The sequence below is a fragment of the Coregonus clupeaformis genome, chromosome 4 (assembly GCF_020615455.1).
Source record: "Coregonus clupeaformis isolate EN_2021a chromosome 4, ASM2061545v1, whole genome shotgun sequence".
NCBI lineage: Eukaryota > Metazoa > Chordata > Actinopteri > Salmoniformes > Salmonidae > Coregonus > Coregonus clupeaformis.
The window spans coordinates 10,214,261-10,241,802 of NC_059195.1; the positions used below are offsets into that span (position 1 = coordinate 10,214,261).

General features: G+C 43.3%; 1 protein-coding gene across 3 annotated transcripts in view; it reads right to left on the bottom strand.

Annotated features, from left to right (window-relative positions):
• The window catches only part of LOC121551671 (kalirin-like), a 359,366-nt gene that overhangs the window by 151,756 nt on the left and 180,068 nt on the right, over positions 1-27,542 (bottom strand). For all 3 annotated transcript variants that reach the window (XM_041864384.2, XM_045210064.1, XM_045210062.1), the window contains exon 10: positions 12,565-12,687. In XM_041864384.2, coding sequence (XP_041720318.2) covers positions 12,565-12,687 — 123 coding nt within the window. The remainder of the gene's footprint in view (positions 1-12,564; positions 12,688-27,542) is intronic.

The following is a 27,542-nucleotide window of genomic DNA, read 5'->3' on the forward strand; positions in this document are numbered from 1 at the left end:
GCATCCCCAAAGAATGATGTTTCCACCTCCATGCTTCACGGTTGGGATGGTGTTCTTGGGGTTGTACTCATCCTTCTTCTTCCTCCAAACACGGCGAGTGGAGTTTAGACCAAAAAGCTCTATTTTTGTCTCATCAGACCACATGACCTTCTCCCATTCCTCCTCTGGATCATCCAGATGGTCATTGGCAAACTTCAGATGGGCCTGGACATGCGCTGGCTTGAGCAGGGGGACCTTGCGTGCGCTGCAGGATTTTAATCCATGACGGCGTAGAGTGTTACTAATGGTTTTCTTTGAGACTGTGGTCCCAGCTCTCTTCAGGTCATTGACCAGGTCCTGCCGTGTAGTTCTGGGCTGATCCCTCACATTCCGCATGATCATTGATGCCCCACGAGGTGAGATCTTGCATGGAGCCCCAGACCGAGGGTGATTGACCGTCATCTTGAACTTCTTCCATTTTCTAATAAATGCGCCAACAGTTGTTGCCTTCTCACCAAGCTGCTTGCCTATTGTCCTGTAGCCCATCCCAGCCTTGTGCAGGTCTACAATTGTATCCCTGATGTCCTTACACAGCTCTCTGGTCTTGGCCATTGTGGAGAGGTTGGAGTCTGTTTGATTGAGTGTGTGGACAGGTGTCTTTTATACAGGTAACGAGTTCAAACAGGTACAGTTAATACAGGTAATGAGTGGAGAACATGAGGGCTTCTTAAAGAAAAACTAACAGGTCTGTGAGAGCCGGAATTCTTACTGGTTGGTAGGTGATCAAATACTTATGTCATGCAATAAAATGCAAATTAATTACTTAAAAATCATACAATGTGATTTTCTGGATTTTTGTTTTAGATTCCGTCTCTCACAGTTGAAGTGTACCTATGATAAAAATTACAGACCTCTACATGCTTTGTAAGTAGGAAAACCTGCAAAATCGGCAGTGTATCAAATACTTGTTCTCCCCACTGTATATTAAAGTGGAAAAAAGGTATGTTGAAGATGAAGAGAAAGAGGAGGAGTAAAGGTATTGTGGGATATAGGTCGTTAGGGAGTAGGGAGACTCTCATCCAATGGCATTGAGGAGTATACCACCTCAGTCATCGGCTTCATCAATAAGTGAATTGACGACGTCGTCTCCATAGTGACCGTACGTACAAATCCCAATGAGAAGCCATTGATTACAGGCAACATATGCATCAAGCTAAAGGCTAGAGCTGCCACTTTCAAGGAGCGGGACACTAATCCGGACGCTTATAAGAAATACCGCTACGCCCTCAGACGAACCATCAAACAGGCAAAGCGTCAATACAGGATTAAGATAGAATCCTACTACACCCGCTCTGATGCTCATCGGATGTGGCAGGGCTTGAAAACTATTACGGACTACAAAGGGAAACCCAGACGCGAGCTGCCCAGTGACGTGAGCCTACCAGACGAGTTAAATGACTTTTATACTCGCTTCGAGGCAAGCAACACTGAAGCATGAATGAGAGCACCAGCTGTTCCGGACGACTGTGTGATAACGTGCTCTGTAGCCGTGGGGCTGGACAGATTACCAGGACATGTACTCAAAGCAAGTGCGGACCAACTGGCAAGTGTCTTCACTGACATTTTCAACCTCTCCCTGACCGAGTCTATAATACCTACATGTTTCAAGCAGACCACCATAGTCCATGTGCCCAAGGAAGCAAAGATAACATGCCTAAATGATTACCGCCATGTAACACTCATGTCGGTAACCATGAAGTGCTTTGAAAGGCTGGTCATGGCTCACATCAACAGCATCATCCCGGATACCCTAGACCCACTCCAATTTGCATATCGCCCCAACAGATCCACAGATGACACAATCTCAATCGCACTCCACACTGCCCTTTCCCACCTGGACAAAAGGAACACCTATGTGAGAATGCTGTTCACTGACTACAGCTCAGCGTTCAACACCATAGTGCCCACAAAGCTCATCACTAAGCTCAGGACCCTGGGACTAAACACCTATCTCTGCAACTGGATCCTGGACTTCCTGACGGGCCTCCCCCTGGTGGTAAGGGTAGGCAACAACAGGTCTGCCATGCTGATCCTCAACACTGGGGCCCCTCAGGGGTGCGTGCTTACTCCCTGTTCACCCATGACTGTGCGGCCAAACACAACTCCAACACCATCATTAAGTTTGCTGACGACACAACAGTGGAAGGCCTGATCACCGACAACGATGATACAGCCTATAGGGAGGAGGTCAGAGACCTGGCAGTGTGGTGCCAGGACAACAACCTCTCCCTCAATGTGAGCAAGACAAAGGAGCTCATCGTGGACTACAGGAAAAGGCGGGCCGAACAGGCCCTTATTAACATCGACGGGGCTGTAGTGGAGCGGGTCGAGAGTTGGTGTCCACATTACCAACAAACTATCATGGTCCAAACACACCAAAACAGTCGTGAAGAGGGCACGACAACACCTTTTCCCCCTCAGGAGACTAAAAAGATTTGGCATGGGTCCCCAGATTCTCAAAAAGTTATACAGCTGCACCATCGAGAGCATCCTGACCGGTTGCATCACCGCCTGGTATGGCAACTGCACGGCATCTGACCGTAAGGTGCTACAGAGGGTAGTGCGTACGGCCCAGTACATCACTGGGGCCAAGCTTCCTGCCAACGAGGACCTACAGTACCAGTCAAAAGTTTGGACACCTACTCATTCAAGGGTTTTTCTTGATTTTTACTATTTTCTACATTGTAGATAAATAGTGAAGACATCAAAACTATGAAATAACACATATGAAATCATGTAGTAACCAAAACAGTGTTAAACATTGAGATTCTTCAACTAGCCACCCTTTGCCTTGATGACAGTTTTGCACACTCTTGGAATGCATTTCAATTAACAGGTGTGCCTTCTTAAAAGTTAATTTGTAGAATTTCTTTCCTTCTTAATGCGTTTGAGCCAATCAGTTGTGTTGTGACAAGGTAGGGGGGGTATACAGAAGTTAGCCCTATTTGGTAAAAGACCAAGTCCATATTATGGCCAGAACAGCTCAAATGAGCAAATAGAAATGACAGTCCATCATTACTTTAAGACATGAAGGTCAGTCAATACGGAAAATGTCAAGAACTTTGAAAGTTTCTTCAAGTGCAGTCGGAAAAACCACAGGAACTCCACAGGTATGGAAGACCCAGAGTTACCTCTGCTGCAGAGGATAAGTTCATTAGAGTTACCAGCCTCAGAAATTGCAGCCCAAATAAATGCTTCAGAGTTCAAGTCACAGACACAGACACATCTCAACATCAACTGTTCAGAGGGGACTGTGTGAATCAGGCCTTCATGGTTGAATTGCTGCAAAGAAACCACTTCTAAAGGACACCAATAAGAAGAAGAGACCTGCTTGGGCCAAGAAATACCAGCAATGGACATTAGACCGATGGAAATGTGTCCTTTGGTCTGGAGTCCAAATTTGAGATTTTTGGTTCCAACCGGCGTGTCTTTGTGTGGCACGGTGTGGGTGAACGGATGATCTCCGCATGTGTGGTTCACACCGTAAAGCATGGAAGAGGAGGTGTTATGGTGTGGGGGTGCTTTGCTGGTGACACTGTCTGTGATTTATTTAGAATTCAAGGCATACTTAACCATCATGGCTACCACAGCATTCTGCACGATACGCCATCTCATCTGGGGTTTTTTGCTTAGTGGACTATCATTGGTTTTTCAACAGGACAATGACCCAGGCTGTGTAAGGGCTATTTTACCAAGAAGGAGAGTGATGGAGTGCTGCATCAGATGACCTGGCCTCCACAATACCCCTACCTCCACCCAATTGAGATGGTTTGGGATGAGTCGGACGGCAGAGTGAAAGAAAAGCAGCAAACAAGTGCTCAGCATATGTGGGAACTCCTTCAAGACCATTGGAAAAGCATTCCAGGTGAAGCTGGTTGAGAGAATGCCAAGAGTGTGCAAAGCTGTCGTCAAGGCAAAGTGTGGCTATTTGAAGAATCTCAAATATAAAATATATTTTGATTTGTTTAACACTGTTTTGGTTACTATATTATTCCATATGTGTTATTTCCTAGTTTTGATGTCTTCACTATAATTCTACAATGTAGAAAATAGTAAAAATAAAGAAAAACCGTTGAATGAGTAGGTGTGTCCAAACTTTTGACTGGTACTGTATATACTAGGCGGTGTCAGAGGACCGCCCCAAAAATTGTCAAAGACTCGAGTCACCCAAGTCATAGACTGTTCTCTCTGCTACCACACGGCAAGCACCAAGTCTAGGACCAAAAGGCTCCTTAACAGCTTCTACCCCCAAGCCATGAGACTGCTGAACAATTAATCAAATGGCCACCCGGATTATTTACATTTGTCTGTTTGGGCACGGTGTGGACAGTGGACTCAAATGGAATCTGATTGTGAGGGAAAAAAGTATTTGATCCCCTGCTGATTTTGTACGTTTGCCCACTGACAAAGAAATGATCAGTCTATAATTCTAATGGTAGGTTTATTTGAACAGTGAGACACAGAATAACAACAAAACAATCCAGAAAAATGCATGTCAAAAATGTTATAAATTGATTTGCATTTTAATGAGGGAAATAAGTATTTGACCCCCTCTCAATTAGAAAGATTTCTGGCTCCTAGGTATCTTTTATACAGGTAACGAGCTGAGATTAGGAGCACACTCTTAAAGGGAGTGCTCCTAATCTCAGCTTGTTACCTGTATAAAAGACACCTGTCCACAGAAGCAATCAATCAATCAGATTCCAAACTCTCCACCATGGCCAATACCAAAGAGCTCTCCAAGGATGTCAGGGACAAGATTGTAGACCTACACAAGGCTGGAATGGGCTACAAGACCATCGCCAAGCAGCTTGTTGAGAAGGTGACAACAGTTGGTGCGATTATTCGCAAATGGAAGAAACACAAAAGCACTGTCAATCTCCCTCGGCCTGGGGCTCCATGCAAGATCTCACCTCGTGGAGTTGCAATGATCATGAGAACGGTGAGGAATCAGCCCAGAACTACACAGGAGGATCTTGTCAATGATCTCAAGGCAGCTGGGACCATAGTCACCAAGAAAACAATTGGTAACACAACAATTGGTAACACACTACGCCGTGAAGGACTGAAATCCTGCAGCGCCCGCAAGGACCCCCTGCTCAAGAAAGCACATATACAGGCCCGTCTGAAGTTTGCCAATGAACATCTGAATGATTCAGAGGAGAACTGGGTGAAAGTGTTGTGGTCAGATGAGACCAAAATCGAGCTCTTTCGCATCAACTCAACTCGCCGTGTTTGGAGGAGGAGGAATGCTGCCTATGACCACAAGAACACCATCCCCACCGTCAAACATGGAGGTGGAAACATTATGCTTTGGGGGTGTTTTTCTGCTAAGGGGACAGGACAACTTCACCGCATCAAAGGGATGATGGACGGGGCCATGTACCGTCAAATCTTGGGTGAGAACCTCCTTCCCTCAGCCAGGGCATTGAAAATGGGTCGTGGATGGGTATTCCAGCATGACAATGACCCAAAACACACGGCTAAGGCAACAAGTGGCTCAAGAAGAAGCACATTAAGGTCCTGGAGTGGCCTAGCCAGTCTCCCGACCTTAATCCCATAGAAAAGGGAGCTGAAGGTTCAAGTTGCCAAACGTCAGGCTCAAAACCTTAATGACTTGGAGAAGATCTGCAAAGAGGAGTGGGACAAAATCCCTCCTGAGATGTGTGCAAACCTGGTGGCCAACTACAAGAAACGTCTGACCTCTGTGATTGCCAACAAGGGTTTTGCCACCAAGTACTAAGTCATGTTTTGCAGAGGGGTCAAATACTTATTTCCCTCATTAAAATGCAAATCAATTTTTAACATTTTTGACATGCGTTTTTCTGGATTTTTTTGTTGTTATTCTGTCTCACTGTTCAAATAAACCTACCATTAAAATTATAGACTGATCATGTCTTTGTCAGTGGGCAAACGTACAAAATCAGCAGGGGATCAAATACTTTTTTCCCTCACTGTACCAAGGACTACTTTGTCTCGAGGCTATAAACGGTGATGCACAACTCTTCTTTCAGAAGTGGAGAAGTATGATTCTGAACAGTAGATTTAGACTGTAGTCAAGCCCAAAGTCATCCATCCTCCAATACATGGTGTTAGCCCTAGGCATGACACTCACTTCTACTGTGTCCTGTCTTAAATCTTTGCCTTTCTCGTTCGTCCTATCTCTGTTTTTTACCCTTTCACTTCCTCCATCTCTCTTTTCAGCCCTCTCTCTCTTTCGCCCTCTCTCTCTTTCGCCCTCTCTCTCTTTCTCGCCCTCTCTCTCTTTCGTGCCCTCTCTCTCTTTCGCCCTCTCTCTCTATCTCTCTCTCTCTCTCTCATCTTATTAAGAGGGGCTCAGCCTAAGCAAATACCCCCATCGCATGTTTTGTTGGCGGAATACATCAGAGGCCAATCATTAGAGGGAGCTGCACTATTTGTGTCATCCAGGCTATTTAGGGGGGTTTTAATCTACAATGGCATTATATTTGAGCCAGTTAAAGAGGCAGATTTAATAACATTTCAATTTGGTGTCATTAGGGTGTCATAGTTTAAGGTTTAAGACAAGATGCTTTATTTTTGTATTCCTTATAAATTGCTTGATTATATATTATGTAGAAGATCAAATAAAGGCTTGTGTGCCAATCTCCTTTGATAAGGTGTCTTGGGGAGATGATGGTGCCATATCTATATATTTTAATGAGCTAAAATCGAACATATTCCAATATGAAGTGCTTTATTTGATTCAGTAAGCCATTTGATCCATCCTTCAGGAGTAGGAGTGAATTAAACATCCTCATCTCTTACACTTCCCCAGAGAGAATTTAATTGGTGGAAAATAGGATAAATAATGTGGAGTCTGATATTCAGATCTAAGTCTGGACTGGCCTCTCAGGCTGCGTCCCAAATGGCATGCTATTCCCTATATAGTGCACTAGTTTTGACCAGGGCCCAGACTTTGGCTTGCCCTGAAGAAAGACACGTCGTCCATCTTGAAAGAGTGGCAAACCGTATGACCCAAATCAAGCCAATCCATCATCAGAGGAGCAAAAATATTGCCATAATACCAGGATTACACATCCTTTTAGCATTAAAACTCAGTCCTAAGGGCAGCTGTTATCACTAGTCACGGCTCATGCTGCAACCGTTACACTCAGGAGGTTAGCAAAGTGGAAGAAATGTGCCTGGTGATTCTTCAATTTTCTGAAAACCCCTATATTTCCTATCTTGCTGGGTAGCCGGGTGGTATCAGATACAGATGTAGGCTCTTAATTTGATCAACCTGTTGCAAGAGAACTTTCCTGCAATGAAGGAAATGTAAAACTTGTAGCGTATTTGAGGTTTAAAAAGGCTTCTGATGTTTGTAATTTCCATTGTGAATCAGACTTCAGACTAAAATAGCCATTGATTATTCACATTTCCTGCAGTTGCTGCAGGATTAATTTCCTGGCGTAGCAAACTGACTCAAATGATGATCCTACATCTGTACTCTCTCACAAGTACTGCTTTTAGGGTTGCAAAATGTTCCAGAATCTAGAGGGAGTAAGCAGGAAATCCTGAGTCCTCCAACCAGGATTTCTAGAAAACCTGTGAATTTTAGGAAAATTACCGGAATTTTGCAACCCCAACTTACAGTCCTTTAGCCTATTAAAGCATACATTTTTTCATCATACAGTTTGACTGTGATCAAATGTGAAAGTGTATTTCCACAGTGGACTGGTTCCAGCTTGTTCTTGCTTGGTACAAGTCTTCTGGCATCCTTCTTTCCCATATGGACTGCAACTACAATAGGCTGCAAAAATTAAACCTGCATGCCAAGCCCATAAAAAAAGACTAATGCAAAAATAACTAGGTCTGGATTCCATGTCTGTGAGTCTCTTAACTCCATAAGTATTTCTCATTCATACTACATTTCTGTCACTTGTCAATCACAACGAAACACAAAATGTTTTAACATTCCGATATTTGGAGTTTAAATGACATCCTTACCGAATACTAGCAGAATTGTATTTGATATGAACACTAGTAATAGGCAGCTGTAAAAGAACAATAGAATCCTAAGTAATTTGGTTGTAACAACGTGTCATTGTTCAGTTCAATGACAATGTCTTCTGTTGGAAAGGTGTTCTGCTCATTCACTGATACCTTAAAGGGATACTTTGGGATTTTGGCAATTAAGGCCGTTATCTACTTTCCCAGAGTCAAATTAACTCATGTATACCATTTTTATGTCTCTGCATCCAGTATGAACGAAGTTAGAGGTAGTTTCGTGAGCCAATGCTAACTAGCATTAGCACAATGACTGGAAGTCTATGGTTTCTACTAGCATGCTTGCAGTTACCATAGACTTCCAGTCATTGTGCTAATGCTAGTTAGCAATTGCACTAATGCTAGTTAGCAACTTCCTTCAAATTGCACACAGATACATAAAAATGGTATCCATGAGTTCATCTGACTCTGGGGAAGTAGATAAAGGGCTTAAATGACAAGACCCTGAAGTATCCCTTTGACATTATACAAAAAAAAACATAACATCTTACAGGGTTCAAGTCTAGTACAACACTGCAGAAAACCCAGTCTTCCTTGACATTGTACAGTTGATGTAGCCTGAGTACGAGTCTCTTTAGCTAACATTCCACTCCTTGCCACTCCTTGTCATTGCCAAAGAGACCGGTCTTTTGGCAATCTCAACGTTCAATATGCAGCTGGATTTACGGCGCAGTTGCTGATTGGTAGTAGGAAACAACAACATTAATATTTTCCATGACAACGTTGTGGAATATGTGGTGCTCGCAAATATGGTGCAATATAGAATTATAATTTTAAGAACAACAACAAACAATACCGTTACGACCTGCTGTGGTAATTCCCTTGTGAGAAGGCAGTGTCAATGCAAGATCATGCTGTTCAAAGTGGCTAGAGAGGACTCCGTAATGAGAGAGAAATAATGATATGGAAAATATTAGCCTACAATCGAGCTACGTTTGCTTCATTTGCATCCCATTAATGAGAGGAAAGAAACGCAAAACTGGCACCTGTCGTCATTCCTCGCACATATGCTGATCATCATGAATTGCTTACATTTAAAAAATAATATTATGCTCATATTATTTGTCCCTCCTCTCTTATTAAGAGATGGAGTCCAGACAGGCTACTTTAGGAAACTTTCTGAATGGACATAGAGAGAATTAGCGAACTCACACACACACACACACACACACACACACACACACACACACACACACACACACACATCAATCAAAGCCACCAGCGCACCTCAGACACACACAAATCACACTTCTCCTTTCCTAAAAACGTATTCAAACCTAGGCTCACCTTCAAATCTAGGCTGTAGTCCATCAGAAAGTAGGTCTAGGCTATATTATAGCATAGCTTAATGCTAAAATAATGTTGCCAATCAAATGAATTGACAAGGAAAGTTTGAAGGGGGAGAGAGAGACAGCTACAGTATTACTAGATAAGTTGGTTATGTAATTATTATCCAAGCATGTGAATTATTCCAGAGGAAGATTTGCACGGGATTCAAAACATGCCATTCTGAATTTTTTTCATTCAATTGAGTCTATGACGGAAGCCTGGTGGTTTTTATTCTAGGCATGACGATATTTCAACATCTAGACGATCAAAGGCTACAATGATCACTCATGCTTGGCTGCCAAAAGTAGGCTATAGGTGTCCCCATAGGTCTAATATTTAAACTGAGGAAATGTGATCATAATTATTAATTTAGCAATCCACAGTAGATGCCCCTCCTAATGAAAAGGCCCCACATCCTGCTGATGTGAGCTGCTGGACACCGTATTTGATATGTGTTTATGGATGAGAAAGTGAACTTGCCATTTCCAAAAATGAGCTCAGTGGGGAATAGGGATTCCCTGCTTTGTGATCTGTTGCCTACGTCAACAGCCAGTCTTTCATTAAATAGGCCTAGGCACTATACTTTTTTATTGCACATTTAATTCAACTGACGCATTTGGCGATGTTCAACTTTAATTCATTGGCACAAAATGTGCGTCAGAAAAAAATATTGTTTTGTCTCTGGCTTGCATAGCACAGGTGGCGGTCGTCTAAATTCACTGTAGTACGGTAGGCTTAATATATAGGCTAGCATACGAATGGTGGATTAATACACCAGCCTATGAATTAACTTCTAACGTACATAATCTGTTCCCTTCTTGCACAATTCATGCATCTCGGCTGGCATCTCCACTGGCCTCTCTGTCTTCCTCTCTCTATTCCTCTTATAGCTCTTGAACCAGTAGCCTAGCCCAATGCATGTCCCAGAAGTAGCGATATAGTTTGGTCCCTTATTTTGAGCAATGAAATATATATATATATATACTGTATATATTCGAGGAAAGAAGCACCTTGCTCTTACTTGCTGGATATAAAATAGGCTACAGCGTTCACAATGAACTGCCATGGAAGTTTGAATGGCAAGAACTTCTCTGGTGTAATGTGATCACATTGGCTGGTGGTAGAAATGCAATAAACTGTTCTCCCAGTGCCTGTCACGACTTCCTCCGAAGCTGCCTCCTCTCCTTGTTCGGGCAGGCTTCTGCGGTCGTCGTCACCGGCTTTATAGCCACTGCCGCTCCTCATCTCATCATTCCATTTGTTTTGTCTTGTTTATTATACACACCTGGTTCATATCCCCTCATCAGTACCTGTATAAGTGTTCCCTCTGCCCCCTTGTCTTTGTGTGTGATTTGTGTGTGATTGCTCCTTGTATTTTGTATCTCCGGGATATTTTCCAGTGCAGCGTTTTTGCGGACTGGAGTGTTTTGACGCGTTCCTGCGTAACTCTATGGTTGCGGAATAAAGCCTGTTATTCTGTGATTTACACTCCTGCACCTGACTCCTTCAACATCACCTCATCACAGAATCACACACCCGAACATGGAGTCAGCCGGAGAGGAGCACCTGCCTGGAGTCGAGGCACGGGTCCGGGAGCATTCTGATATGCTAGCCAGCTTTGGAGAAGCGATGGATCAGGTTCTCCAGGTCGTCCAACGCCTGTGGAAGACAGCATTCAGCACAACCACGGGGCATTACAAATACCTGGTGATGCCTTACAGTTTGATGAATGCTCCATCCGTCTTCCAGTCCTTTGTGAACAAGGTGTTTCGGGACATGCTTGGTCGTGGTGTAGTGGTCTACATCAATGACATTCTGGTGTATTCCGCTACACGCGCCGAGCATGTGTCCCTGGTTCGCAAAGTGCTGGCCCGACTGTTGGAACATTACCTTTATGCCAAGACAGAAAAGTGTCTGTTTTCCCAGCAGTCCGTCTCCTTCCTCAGATACCGCATTACCACGTCAGGTGCGGAGATGGAGGGAGATCGCATTTCAGCCGTGCGTAATTGGCCAACTCCAACCACGGTTAAGGAGGTGCAGCGCTTTATAGGCTTTGCCAACTACTATCGGAGGTTGATTCCGGGCTTTGGCAAGGTCGCAGCTCCCATCACATCACTGTTGAAGGGAGGGCCGTGCCGGCTCCGCTGGTCTGCTGAGGCTGACAGGGCCTCAACCTGAGGGTCCTGTCCACCTCAGCCCCGGTACTGGCCCATCCAGATCCATCACTACCGTTCGTAGTGGAGGTGGATGCGTCCGAGGTAGGGATAGGCGCTGTCCTATCTCAACGCTCGGGCATGCCACCCAAGCTCCGTCCCTGTGCCTTCTTCTCCAAGAAGCTTAGCCCGGCAGAGCAGAACTACGACGTTGGTGATCGGGAGCTGTTGGCTGTTGTCCGTCAAAGGGGGGGGTACTGTCACGACTTCCTCCGAAGCTGCCTCCTCTCCTTGTTCGGGCAGGCTTCGGCGGTCGTCGTCACCGGCCTTCTAGCCACTGCCGACGGGATATTTTCCCGTGTGCCTTGTATTTTACAGTGCGCCTGTTTTGCGCACTGAAGTGTTTTGACGCGTTCCTGCGTAACTCTGTGGTTGCGGAATAAAGCCTGTTATTCTGTGATTTACCCTCCTGCGCCTGACTCCTTCATCACCTCATCACAGTGCCCAATATGTATGTTCACAATGAAATGTATTATGTCAGAATGCCTAATGTTTCCAATCAAATGCATGAATTAAGTTAGAACATTTTCCTATCAGTCTAATTCGCATTAACATTGTGATTGGATGATAGCTGTGAGGGTTATCGAATCAGGATCAAATCCTCTGATCTCCTCAAGCTCATTAATGAATGTTCATATTTGAAGATCGCTAAAGAGACTGGTACCCAGGCTACAGTTGATGAGGCATTTCAATCTAAAAATGCCATCCACAGCCTCAACAGAGTAGCGGGAAGTTTCCCATACACATTGATCTTGGGTCAGTTTTGCATTTCCCCCACTACTGGTTAAGGTTAGGATTGGGAGAGGGGAGGCTGATCCTAGATCTGTACCTACGGGGAACTCACCCCGGAGCCAACTCAACAATGTGGGGAGGAGATTCCCATCAGGATATGACCAATGGCAAACTATTAACACTATTAAAATGTCCTCATTGGTACACATAGTGGTACTCTCACCTGTGCCACCTCCTCAAAGTCGTCGTGCCGTTTCTGTAGTGCCCTGGCGCGGTGGAGGGACTTGCCCACGCCTGTGTGTTTGCTGAGGAATGCCTCTCCGTGGTTCTCTATCCAGTCCATCACCTGTACACAAGACACACAGAAAGACATCATGTTAACCAATGTTCTGATCAGCCCATGTTCCTGCCCTCCCCTCCTAGCTCCAAAGGAGACAAGACTCACGCCTATATGTACAGGAGACAGGCATGTGTGGGCTCCAGGGGCAGATACACCACTGTCACTCTGTCACCCTATATCAGGACAGCAGTCCATCTTCAAGGAGGAAGAGGAGGTTTTGTGAACTGTTTCATCCAAACTAAATCAAATCAAATCAAATTTTATTTGCCACATGCGCCGAATTCAACAGGTGTAGACATTACAGTGAAATGCTTACTTACAAGCCCTTAACCAACAATGCAGTAAAAAATAAAAGCAAATAACTAAAGAGCAGCAGTAAAATAAAATAACAGTAGGGAGGCTATATACAGGGGGGTACCGGTACAGAGTCAATGTGCGTCTAGTCGAGGTAATTGAGGTAATATGTAAATGTGGGTAGAGTTAAAGTGACTATGCATAAATAATAAACAGAGTAGCAGCAGCGTAAAAGAGGGGGATGGGGTGGGGGGCAGTGCAAATAGTCTGGGTAGCCATGATTAGCTGTTCAGAAGTCTTATGGCTTGGGGGTAGAAGCTGTCCTTTTGGACCTAGACTTGGCGCTCCGGTACCGCTTGCCGTGCGGTAGCAGAGAGAACAGTCTATGACTAGGGTGGCTGGAGTTTTTGACAATTTTTAGGGCCTTCCTCTGACACTGCCTGATATAGAGGTCATGGATGGCAGGAAGCTTGGCCCCAGTGATGTACTGGGCCGTACACACTACCCTCTGTAGTGCCTTGCGGTCGGAGGCCGAGCAGCTGCCATACCAGGCGGTGATGCAACCAGTCAGGATGCTCTCTCGATGGTGCAGCTGTATAACTTTTTGAGGATCTGAGGTCTCCTAAAGGGGGAATAGGCTTTGTCGTGCCCTATTCACGACTGTCTTGGTGTGTTTGGACCATGATAGTTTGTTGGTGATGTGGACACCAAGGAACTTAAAGCTCTCAACCTGTTCCACCACAGCCCGTCGATGAGAATGGGGGCGTGCTCAGTCGTCTTTTTTTTCCTGTAGTCCACAATCATCTCTTTTGTCTTGATCATGTTGACGGAGAGGTTGTTATCCTGGTACCACATGGCCAGGTCTCTGACCTCCTCCCTATAGGCTGTCTCATCGTTGTCGGTGATCAGGCCTACCACTGTTGTGTCGTTGGCAAACTTAATGATGGTGTTGGAGTCGTGCCTGGCCATGCAGTCATGGGTGAATAGGGAGTACAGGAGGGGACTGAGCACGCACACCTGAGGGGCCCCCGTGTTGAGGATCAGCGTGGCAGATGTGTTGTTACCTACCCTTACCACCTGGGGGCCAGGATCCAGTTGCAGAGGGAGGTGTTTAGTCCCAGGGTCCTTAGCTTAGTGATGAGCTTTGAGGGCACTATGGTGTTGAACGCTGAGCTGTAGTCAATGAATAGCATTCTCACGTAGGTGTTCCTCTTGTCCAGGTGGGAAAGGGCAGTGTGGAGTGCAATAGAGATTGCATCATCTGTGGATCTGTTGGGGCGGTATGCAAATTGGAGTGGGTTTAGGGTTTCTGGGATAATGATGTTGATGTGAGCCATGACCAGCCTTTAAAAGCACTTCATGGCTAGAGACGTGAGTGCTACGGGTCTGGAGTCATTTAGGCAGGTTATCTTACTGTCTTTGGGCACAGGGACTATGGTGGTCTGCTTGAAAGATGTTGATATTACAGACTCAGTCAGGGACATGTTGAACATTTCAGTGAAGACACTTGCCAGTTGGTCAGCGCATGCTCGGAGTACACGTCTGGCCCTGCGGCCTTGTGAATGTTGACCTGCTTAAAAGTCTTACTCACATCGGCTACGGAGAGCGTGATCACATAGTCATCCGGAACAGCTGATGCTCTCATGCATGCTTCAGTGTTGCTTGCCTCGAAGCGAGCATAGAAGTGATTTAGCTCGTCTGGTAGGCTTGTGTCACTGGGCAGCTCGCGGCCGTGCTTCCCTTTGTAGTCTGTAATAGTTTTCAAGGCCTGCCACATCCGACGAGCGTCAGAGCCGGTGTAGTACAATTCAATCGTAGTCCTGTATTGACTCTTTGCCTGTTTGATGGTTCGTTGGAGGGCATAGCGGGATTCCTTATAAGCGTCCGGGTTAGAGTCCCGCTCCTTGAAAGCGGCAGCTCTATGGAGGGTAACAGAGGTCTCTGAAATATCGACTAGCGTCATTCTCTCATGTTGCTGGGCTTTTACTTATCCTGGTAATACTTTCATTTTAAGTTATACAGTGAGGGAAAAAAGTATTTGATCCCCTGCTGATTTTGTATGTTTGCCCACTGACAAATAAATGATCAGTCTATAATTTTAATGGTAGGTTTATTTGAACAGTGAGAGACAGAATAACAACAAAAAAATCCAGAAAAACGCATGTCAAAAATGTTATACATTTATTTGCATTTTAATGAGGGAAATAAGTATTTGACCCCCTCTCAATCAGAAAGATTTCTGGCTCCCAGGTGTCTTTTATACAGGTAACAAGCTGAGATTAGGAGCACACTCTTAAAGGGAGTGCTCCTAATCTCAGCTTGTTACCTGTATAAAAGACACCTGTCCACAGAAGCAATCAATCAATCAGATTCCAAACTCTCCACCATGGCCAAGACCAAAGAGCTCTCCAAGGATGTCAGGGACAAGATTGTAGACCTACACAAGGCTGGAATGGGCTACAAGACCATCGCCAAGCATCTTGGTGAGAAGGTTACAACAGTTGGTGCAATTATTCACAAATGGAAGAAACACAAAAGAACTGTCAATCTCCCTCGGCCTGGGGCTCCATGCAAGATCTCACCTCATGGAGTTGCAATGATCATGAGAACGGTGAAGAATCAGCCCAGAACTACACGGGAGGATCTTGTCAATGATCTCAAGGCAGCTGGGACCATAGTCACCAAGAAAACAATTGGTAACACACTACGCCGTGAAGGACTGAAATTCTGCAGCGCCCACAAGGTCCCCCTGCTCAAGAAAGCACATATACAGGCCCGTCTGTAGTTTGCCAATGAACATCTGAATGATTCAGAGGAGAACTGGGTGAAAGTGTTGTGGTCAGATGAGACCAAAATCGAGCTCTTTGGCATCAACTCAACTCGCCGTGTTTGGAGGAGGAGGAATGCTGCCTATGACCCCAAGTACACCATCCCCACTGTCAAACATGGAGTTGGAAACATTATGCTTTGGGGGTGTTTTTTGGCTAAGGGGACAGGACAACTTCACCGCATCAAACGGACGATGGACGGGGCCATGTACCGTCAAATCTTGGGTGAGAACCTCCTTCCCTCAGCCAGGGCATTGAACATGGGTCGTGGATGGGTATTCCAGCATGACAATGACCCAAAACACACGGCCAAGGCAACAAAGCAGTGGCTCAAGAAGAAGCACATTAAGGTCCTGGAGTGGCCTAGCCAGTCTCCAGACCTTAATCCCATAGAAAATATGTGGAGGGAGCTGAAGGTTCGAGTTGCCAAACGTCAGCCTCGAAACCTTAATGACTTGGAGAAGATCTGCAAAGAGGAGTGGGACAAAATCCCTCCTGAGATGTGTGCAAACCAGGTGGCCAACTACAATAAACGTCTGACCTCTGTGATTGCCAACAAGGGTTTTTCCACCAAGTACTAAGTCATATTTTGCAGAGGGGTCAAATACTTATTTCCCTCATTAAAATGCAAATCAATTTATAACATTTTTGACATGCGTTTTTCTGGATTTTTTTGTTGTTGTTATTCTGTCTCTCACTGTTCAAATAAACCTACCATTAAAATTATAGACTGATCATGTCTTTGTCAGTGGGCAAACGTACAAAATCAGCAGGGGATCAAATACTTTTTTCCCTCACTGTATATCTCGACGGCAGTCAATGAGAAAGAAGCCAAATGTGCAGTGCAAAGGGAAGCCAAAAAGTGCTGTGAACTTCGCATAACTCCCCTCTAGAGTCCCATTGAAACAGTTGCGTGACTTAACATGGTCGGCAGAATACCCAGCACGGCAGAATTTACAGTGCGAGATGTTAATGAATAGATGAGAAGTCATAGGATGAGATCATCTGTGTGGATTTGTGTTGCGTGTCCCTGTGGATATAAGCAAACAGCATCTGGCTGAAACAGAGCAGAGCACAGCAGCACCCTGTGGCAGTGGCTTTCACCATTCTCTGGCAGACCTGGGTTCAGGCACTATTCTAAATTATTTCAAATACTTTCTCTGTGCAATTGAGCTTGGTGCCTGGTGCAATGGAACCAATAGAATACTCCCAAAACTGTAAACCCCGCCCATCTGGCACTCTAGGCAGGCTAGAGCAAACACTTTACATATTTGAAAGATTTCAAATACTATTTGAACCCAGGTCTGTTTTTTTTATTCCCTTTTCTAATAACTCTTTCTATGGTCATTTGAGGGAATGGGAAACCAAAGCTTGCCTGTCCTGCCCCACTTCAATTATATTGTTACCCAGTGTTGTCCTCAAGTGTAACCTCCCTGTCTTGATCGCGTTTGCTTGCCTGCTTGTCTGTGTCTAGTTGCATGTGAGTGTGTGTGGGTGGGTGGGTGGCTGTGTTTGTGTGTGTGTGCGTGCGTGCGTGCACTTGCCTGTGTGTGTGTGTGTGTGTGTATAGTAGGAGATGGGAAGGGTCCTCTGATTGCGTGTGGTGTACAGGAATGTTTAATAAACATGTCAGTGGCTGAGCAGACAACACTTGTTTTCCCCTGACTGATTAGAGTTGCTGCATCCACAGGAATAAGCAGGAGTCTAAAAGTAGCCTGGCTTGAACATAGTAAAACGTTGTCACACGAACATGGAAAGGGTTGAGAATAGAAGAGATATTAGAAGAGATACATAGAAGATATTATCTGTCTGAGGATACAATGCCTTGACAGGAGTGTCACTTCTTGATTATTCCCTATATAGCCCTTACGACGCTGGTCAAAAGTAGTGCACTAAATAGGGAATAGGGTGCCATTTGGGACGTACCATCAGTCTCGTGATGTCTCAGCAGTCACTCAACACCAAGATGATATTCTAGTTATGATGATGAGGAAGTGGGCTGGAAATATTGGACTCCAAAATAACACCCTATTATTCACTATTTAGTGTACTACTTTTGACCAGAGCCTAAGGGTCCATGATAAGAGTTACTGACTCAATGCCACAAGAGGGTAGAACCTATTTCAAATGTTGCTTGTTAGGGTGAGGTAGTTGCAGAAACGTTGGAATGGTTTAGTCGAGTTCCCTAAAAGTTGGATGCAGCCTGTGTTTGTGATGCTGAAGCCCCACATCACTTACAAATCAGAGGAAAAGTACAGTACATGAAAAGTACAGTTTCCTGGAAGTATGCAAGTACATGATAGACCAGAAGCCCATAAAAACAAAGATGCCCTGTACAAAACCATAAAAGAAAACAGAACCATAAAAGAAAACAGAGGACGCTGGAAAAACAGCAGGCAAAACCACTGGAAGACTATTGTATTGATTAAAACTCAAGGTCCATAGGAAAGAGGGGCACTTGTGTGAACATTGTGGTGCTTAACATAATCTTGGTCTAAATCTATTAATTGTTCCGTGTATTCACATACGATCCAAGCCCCTAAGGGGGCATTTGAAACATTTAGAAGAGAATGCGAAAAGTGCTTTTTATTTTCACTGTTTTATTTCTTTTGACAGTGTATAAGTGAAAGCAGTCCTCAGTTCCTGACAGAGAATGTGTCCCAAATGGCACCCTATTCCCTATATAGAGCACTACTTTTTCCAAAAGCCCTATGGGCCCTGGTCAAAAGTAGGACACAGTATAGGAAATAGGGTGCACTTTGGGACACAAACAGAGTCAGTAAAACTTAAAGAAAATACCATCATTTTTAGACCTACACTATGCCCAGCTAGCACATAACGTTCTGAGAACCATATGTTTTTTAGAGCTGAGAGTGTGTTTGTCCTATATTTATTTTGCATACAACCTTCCCACAGCTTTCTGGGAATGGTGCAGAATAGCTGCTTGGCTTTGGAACATTCTCAGCACATTAAAGGAACTTAACAAAAAAACGTTATTTTCTTGTTATTTCATTACTTTAACATAATGTTTCCTCAAAGTTAGCAGGAAAACACCATTCTCAAAAGTGACCGCAAATGCGATTATGTATGTAATGCTTTTATTATAAAGTTGAATTTTTATGGTGAAAATTATCTTCCCCAAACTTGAAACTCACGCGCTGCGTATGTATGCCAACATTTTTACTGGTACTGTATGTGTGAAATTAGTTTTAATTCAGAATGGACCACTATCATGCACCTATCTCGAAACACGGGCAGGGGGGAAAAAAAACATGTCATCTATGCACTTAAATACCGAATGGAGGACGCTTTTCCCATTATTCATTTTCATGCCAGCCAGGTAGGCTACACTCCTGTTGTAAAGAAAAGCAATGTGCTTAATATTAGGAAAGTTGAGAAATAAATACAGTGGGGAGAACAAGTATTTGATACACTGCCGATTTTGCAGGTTTTCCTACTTACAAAGCATGTAGAGGTCTGTAATTTTTTATCATAGGTACACTTCAACTGTGAGAGAAGGAATCTAAAACAAAAATCCAGAAAATCACATTGTATGATTTTTAAGTAATTAATTTGCATTTTATTGCATGACATAAGTATTTGATCACCTACCAACCAGTAAGAATTCCGGCTCTCACAGACCTGTTAGTTTTTCTTTAAGAAGCCCTCCTGTTCTCCACTCATTACCTGTATTAACTGCACCTGTTTTAACTCATTACCTGTATAAAAGACACCTGTCCACACACTCAATCAAACAGATTCCAACCTCTCCACAATGGCCAAGACCAGAGAGCTGTGTAAGAACATCAGGGATAAAATTGTAGACCTGCACAAGGCTGGGATGGGCTACAGGACAATAGGCAAGCAGCTTGGTGAGAAGGCAACAACTGTTGGCGCAATTATTAGAAAATGGAAGAAGTTCAAGATGACGGTCAATCACCCTCGGTCTGGGGCTCCATGCAAGATCTCACCTCGTGGGGCATTAATGATCATGAGGAAGGTGAGGGATCAGCCCAGAACTACACGGCAGGACCTGATCAATTACCTGAAGAGAGCTGGGACCACAGTCTCAAAGAAAACAATTAGTAACACACTACGCCGTCATGGATTAAAATCCTGCAGCGCACGCAAGGACCCCCTGCTCAAGCCAGCGCATGTCCAGGCCCGTCTGAAGTTTGCCAATGACCATCTGGAATATCCAGAGGAGGAATGGGAGAAGGTCATGTGGTCTGATTAAACAAAAATAGAGCTTTTTGGTCTAAACTCCACTCGCCGTGTTTGGAGGAATAAGAAGGATGAGTACAACCCCAAGAACACCATCCCAACCGTGAAGCATGGAGGTGGAAATATAATTATTTGGGGATGCTTTTCTGCAAAGGGGACAGGACGACTGCACCGTATTGAGGGGAGGATGGATGAGGCCATGTATCGCGAGATCTTGGCCAACAACCTCCTTCCCTCAGTAAGAGCATTGAAGATGGGTCGTGGCTGGGTCTTCCAGCATGACAACGACCCGAAACACACAGCCAGGGCAACTAAGGAGTGGCTCCGTAAGAAGCATCTCAAGGTCCTGGAGTGGCCTAGCCAGTCTCCAGACCTGAACCCAATAGAAAATCTTTGAAGGGAGCTGAAAGTCCGTATTGCCCAGCGACAGCCCCGAAACCTGAAGGATCTGGAGAAGGTCTGTATGGAGGAGTGGGCCAAAATCCCTGCTGCAGTGTGTGCAAACCTGGTCAAGACCTACAGGAAACGTATGATCTCTGTAATTGCAAACAAAGGTTTCTGTACCAAATATTAAGTTCTGCTTTTCTGATGTATCAAATACTTATGTCATGCAATAAAATGCAAATGAATTACTTAAAAATCATACAATGTGATTTTCTGGATTTTTGTTTTAGATTCTGTCTCTCACAGCTGAAGTGTACCTATGATAAAAATGACAGACCTCTACATGCTTTGTAAGTAGGAAAACCTGCAAAATCGGCAGTGTATTAAATACTTGTTCTCCCCACTGTCCTTCCAGACACAAAATGAGAGAACAGCTCACTGACCATTTTACTCGCTCTATTGAAATGGATACTTGCATAGTGGAGTCTTTTGTTAAGACATGTAGCTAGCTAGCTAAACAATTAACCATAATCTGCAGGTAGCTAACCAACCAGATTCAATGTTAGCTAGCTAACATTAGGCTAAAACTAGCAAAGCAAAAAGCTCTGAGATACGAATACTATTACTACATAGATCATACACTTAACGTTAGCTAGCGAGGCAGTCAGCTAACGTTAGCCAGCTAGCTAACAGTACACTTTAACTTCAAATGAAAAAGATTCCATCTCTCACAGTTGAAGTGTACCTATGATAAAAATTACAGACCTCTACATGCTTCGTAAGTAGGAAAACCTGCAAAATTGGCAGTGTATCAAATACGTGTTCTCCCCACTGTATATAAAGCTGATGAGATCCTCCTCTTTTGATAGAGGCCAACAAAACTCTGTTTTCTCACGCAATTGCATAGCCTATAGAAATGTTGCGAAACATGAGCTCATGGGCTCTCATTAAGTATTTGATTAGATTTTCGAAAAAACATTTGCATTGATGTCCGAGTGATTAGAGGGACAATAGCGTGCTGAGTATCAGGCAGTTAGCAAGTTTGGTAGGCTACTAATGACCATCAGCAGCATCAGAGCTTGGAGAAGCCTAATTACCATGACTAAACGGTCACGTGGAATTTGACTGCCGTCATGACTCGTGACCGCCGGTGTGGCGGTAATACGGTCACCGTAACAGCCCTAAACATGGTTACATTTAATACACATTTTGGTAATGTTCTAGGACCGTTCTCCAACTGTTTTGACAGTGGGAATGTTCTCACTTTGTTCCGAGAACTTTAAGAAACAACATTCTTCTGTGGGAATTTCAGTACTTCAACATAACGTTTCCTACAGGTTTCCTCATGGTTCTATTTAAAGTCATGTTCTAAAATTGTTCCAAGAACGCTAAGAAAACTTTCCATAAAAACCACAATAAAACTCATTTATTACGTTCTAAGAATGTTATATATACATTAAGTATACGTTCTGTTCTCAGCATCAAGAAAACTCTATCCTCTAGCTTGTAAAGTGTGTTCAGATGTGTTGGCCGTGCACACTAATTTCCACACCTGATCTTAAGGAGTGCTTGCTTCCTTTGAAATGGGATCTGTTTGAATAGACAAATAAACAACTTTGTATGAGTTTAAAAAAAACATGGGATGCTATCTCCATCCTGGTGGCGCAGTGGACACAAACCATGAATAGATAACAGAAGATCATAGGTTTGAATCTCAAATGTGTTTGCATGATTAATGCCTAAGTAAATTAATTTCCTTGAGTCCTATCTGTGCTTGGAGTTCAAAACAGTTAACCCAAACTAAACTAGTGGTTTTATTAAAACGTTAATAAAAATCCCAGGAAAACCTTCAGGGAACAACCTCCCTGCAACCAAAAAATGTATGTTCCCAGAACAGGCGAAATGTTCACTTTCGTTCTCAGAATGTTTAAAAAACATTTTACCAGTCAGGAAATGTATGGCTTTGTTCGCAGAACCAATGGGAAACCAAAAGGTACGTTCCCACAACTTCCAAGGAATCAAATGTGCTAGCTGGGTGAATAGCACAGCGGGGTGGAGAATTGCTGACCTTCACGAATCCACAAAAAATCAGCTTGATACATGAAGCACCATCTTGCTGTTGCCTGAGTAACAGTTTATTTCATTTGAGTGCTATCCCTTTCATTCGTTATCCACTGCCACATAAACCAGAGTGAGAGCATCACTATATCTTACACATATCCAAAAATATGCTATACCTTATGAAAAATGAGAGGAATGTCATTAGATTAACACAAATGTGGAGGGAGGAGAGTATAGACAGAGCACCAGGTTTCCCCAACTCCTCTTAAATCTGGCTACAGTTATACAGCAGATGACCTTGGATAGCGCTGAACTTCCTACACATATCCTCCAACACTGCTTCCTCCTGACAAGCCCCTTGCAGTTGGAAGCCCAAAGTATTTCCACATCCAAAATGGCACACTATTCCCTACCTAGTGCACTTCTTTTGACCAGAGCCCTATTGGGAATATGTCACTACATAGGGAATAGGGTGCCATTTGGGACACAATCTATGAGTCAGAGGCTTGAAATGCGTCCCATTAACACTGTCTGCTGCTTGGTGGTGCAGTGCGGTGCGGCAGTCACTCATGTGCTCTGCTGATAACCCCAGCCCTGATCTGCCATGGCGGAGGCTTCAATAAATGACCAAGCCCGGCCTAGTCAGTAAACCTAGAACCAAGGATTACGTTTGATTATCTCTAAATTAGACCGGCCCTGCACTCAAAATCAAAAGAAAAAAGACAGAGAGACACACAGAGAGAGAGAGAGAGAGAGAGAGCGAGAGAGAGAGAGAGAGAGAGAGAGAGAGAGAGAGAGAGAGAGAGAGAGAGAGAGAGAGAGAGAGAGAGAGAGAGAGAGAGAGAGAGAGAGAGAGAGAGAGAGAGAGAGAGAGAGAGAGAGAGAGAGAGTAAGAAATGGTGGGGGAGAGGGGCGGAGAGACAAAGCATCATCTTGTCTTGCTAAACTGTAGACAGGCTAATCCAAATAGGAGAAAGAGAAGCTGTGCCAACTCATATGAGAAAGAGATCTCTGGAGTAACAGAGATTATGGGAGTGTAGGCCCTGATGCAGTCTGTCAACTGAGTCAGAGACAGAAATATTGCAGAAAGTAAGGGAGTCAAGGGATCGTCTCAGCTCATTCTTATTGAGTCGCATTGTGTCATTCGCAATCATTGATGCAGTTATTCTCTCGCTTAAATAGAACAACAGTGCCTTCAGAAAGTATTCACACCCCTTGACTTTTTCCACATTTTGTTATGTTACAAAGTGGGATTAAAACTGATTTAATTGTCATTTTTTGTCAACAACATACACAAAATACTCTGTAATGTCAAAGTGGAAGAAAAATTTGAACTTTTTTTATTTTATTAATGGAAAATAAAACACTAATGTATTTTGATTAGATAAGTATTCAACCCCCTGAGTCAATACATGTTAGAATCACCTTTGGAAGTGATAACAGCTGTGAGACTTTCTGGGTAAGTCTCTAAGAGCTTTGCACACCTGGATTGTACAATACTTTGATAAAGTAATCCTTCTACCCCCCCAAAAAAAATAAAATAAAAAAATTGTAAAGTGGTTATCCCACTGGCTATAGGGTGAATGCATCAATTTGTGAGTCGCTCTGGACTAGAGCATCTGCTAAATGACGTAAATGTGCCCTTGAGCAAGGCACTTAACCCTAATTGCTCCTGTAAGTCGCTCTGGATAAGAGCGTCTGCTAAATGACTAAAATGTAAATGTATATCTTCCCATTATTCTTTACAAATTAAAGCCGATTTAAGTCAAAACTGTAAACAGGCCACACAGGAACATTCAATGTCGTCTTGGTAAGTAACTCCAGTGTATATTTGGCCTTGTGTTTTAGGTTATTGTCTTGCTGAAAGGTGGATTTGTCTCCCAGTGTCTGTAGGAAAGCAGACTGAACCAGGTTTTCCTCTAGGAGTTTGCCTGTGCTTAGCTCTATTCCTTTTATTTTTATCCTATAAAACTCCATAGTCCTTGCCGATGACAAGCATACCCATAACATGATACAGCCACCACCATGCTTGAAAATACGAAGAGTGGTACTCAGTGATGTATTGTGTTGGATATGCCCCAAACATAATGCTTTGTATTCAGGACAAAAAGTTCATTTCTTTGCCACATTTTTTGCAGTATTACTTTAGTGCCTTATTGCAAACAGGATGCATGTTTTGGAATATTCTTATTCTGTACAGGCTTCCTTCTTTTCACTCTGTCAATTAGGTTAGTATTGTGGAGTAACTACAATGTTGTTGATCCATCCTCAGTTTTCTCCTATCACAGCCATTAAACTCTGTAACTGTTTTAAAGTCACCATTGGCCTCATGGTGAAATCCCTGAGCGGTTTCCTTCCTCTCTGGCAACTGAGTTAGGAAGGACGGCGTATCTTTGTAGTGACTGGGTGTACTGATACACCATCCAAAGTGTAATTCATAACACACACCAAAAAAAAAATATGCACGCATGACTGTAAGTCGCTTTGGATAAAAGCGGCTGCTAAATGGCATATTATTATTATTATTATTATTATAACTTCACCATGCTCAAAGGGACATTCAATGGCTGCTTTTTTGAAAATGTATTTTTATCTACTAATGGTGCCCTTCTTTGCGAGGCATTAGAAAACCTCCCTGGTCTTTGTCGTTGATCTGTGCTTGAAATTCACTGTTCGACTGAGTGACCTTACAGATAATTGTATGTGTGGGGTACAGAGATGGAGTAGTCATTCAAAAACCATGTTAAATACTATTATTGCACACAGAGTTAGTACATGCAACTTATTATCTGACTTGTTAAGCATCTTTTTTCTCCTGAAGTTATATAGGCTTGCCATAACAAAGGGGTTGAATACTTACTGACTGAAGACAGTTCAGCTTTACATTTTTAATTAATTTGTAAATATTTCTAAAAACATCATTCCACTTTGACATTATGGGCTAGATCAGTGACACAACATCTAAATGTAATCCATTTTAAATGCAGGCACAAAAAAATGTGGAAAAAGTCAAGGGGTGTGAATACTTTCTGAAGGGACTGTACGTACTACATAGAAGAATGCTCAAGGACTTAACCTGTGCATCAGGCCAAGATGGGAAAGAAAGAGGCATGAGAGAAATAAAGAGGAAGAAAAAGAAAGAAAGAGAGAGAGAAAGTAAGAGGCATGTATACTGTAGCTGTCAGAAAAGATATTGGTGTTCATTAGACCAGTCCAAATAAACATCACTGACGTGATATGAATATCAATGAACTACCATGGTGTGGTTCCCTTGAGTAAATCTATATAAACTAGGGAACCATATGTATACAGTGTGTACTAACTAAATGCATGCTACAGTCTCCATGGATGTCTGTTCCTAACAATGTGTAATTAGTGGGCTGTAAACAAAGTCACCCCCCTATCACTGAGCTCAACTCTGACTGTGGGCAGAGGGCCAAGGGCAGGGGCCATTCACACAGTGGACTCACTGGACTGCGCACTACACTGTTTTTGTTTCAGCAAGTCCAGTGTGGCTTTCACTGTGGTGTATTCTATCTAGTACATTGTTGTATTACACTAGTTGCATCCCAAATGACATCCTATTGCCTACTGAGTGCCCATAGGGCTCTGGTCAAAAGTAGTGCATTATATAGGGAATAGGATGGCATTTGGAACGGAAACACTGGCTCTCTGTGAGCACATAACATTCTGCAAAACATATGTTTCTTAGAGCTTGGTGAGAGCGTGGTTGGCCTATGGTTATTTTGCATACAACCTTCCCACAACTTTCTGGGAATGGTGCAGGAAGAAAAATTTAATAACTTGGCATTCTCAGCACATTTAAGGAACTTGACAAAAAAACATTATTTTCTTGGTATTTCATTACTTTCGCAGAACGTTTCCTAAAAGTTCAAAAATGGTTACATTTAAATTACATTTTGGTAATGCTCTAGGAACGTTCTCCAACTGGTTTCACATTGTGAATGTTCTCAAATAGTTCAGAGAACGTTAAGAAACAACGTTCTTCTCTGTGAATTTCAGTACTTCACCATAACGTTTCCTACAGGTTTCCTCATGGTTCTATTTAAAGTCATGTTCTCACATTGTTTCCGAGAACGTTAAGAAAATGTTCCATAAAAACCACAAGAAAACTTCAGCAACGTTCAGAGAACATTCTAAGAATGTTATTTAAAAACATATACATTCCGTTCTCAGCATCAACAAAACTCTCTATCTTGTTAAGTGTGTTCAGGTTTGTTAGCCGAGCCCACTAATTGGCCACACCCGCTCTTAATAAGTGCTTGTTTCCTTTGAAATGGGGTCTGTTTGAATAGACTAAAATTAACAGCTTTGTATGAAAAAATGGTGGCACAGTGGACTAGTTCCATTGATAGAGAACAGAAGATCATAGGTTTCGAATCTCACTGACGCCGTGCCACAATAAAAAAGAAATGTGTTTGCATGATTAATGCCCAAGCAAATGAATTTCCATGTGTCTTACCTGTGCTTGGAGTTTAAAACAGGTAAATCAAACTAAGCAAGCAGTGTTCTTTTAAGTCATACATGTTCTCAGAATGTTATTTAATTACCTTCAAATAACCTATCATTTCTGTTCTCAGAACGTTAATAAAACCTCCCAGGAAAACTTTCAGGGAACCATAGTAAAACCTTCTCAGAACCTCCCTGCAACCTAAAAATGTAAGTTCCCAGAACTTCAGTTTAAAAAACGTTATGTTTTACCGGTCAGGAAACTTATGGCTTCATTCCCAGATCCAATGGGAAACCAAAAATGTACTTTCCCACAACTTCCAAGGAACCAAATGTGCTAGCTGGGCAGACACACAGGTTGAAAGAGTTCTATTTCTCAGGTGAAACTAGAGACATGGATTGTCTCTCTTCGTTTCGTGTTGAAATTAATGTGTGCAGTGCAGCGAGACAGGGTTCAATACCTTCTCAGAGGAGAGAGAGAAAGGTTGGTTTACAGAACAAATCAGAACATGAAAACACACGTCGGATACACAACACACACTGAAGCAGATCGGATTGAAATGAAAGAGAAAGAAAAAGAAAGAGGCATGCATACTGTAG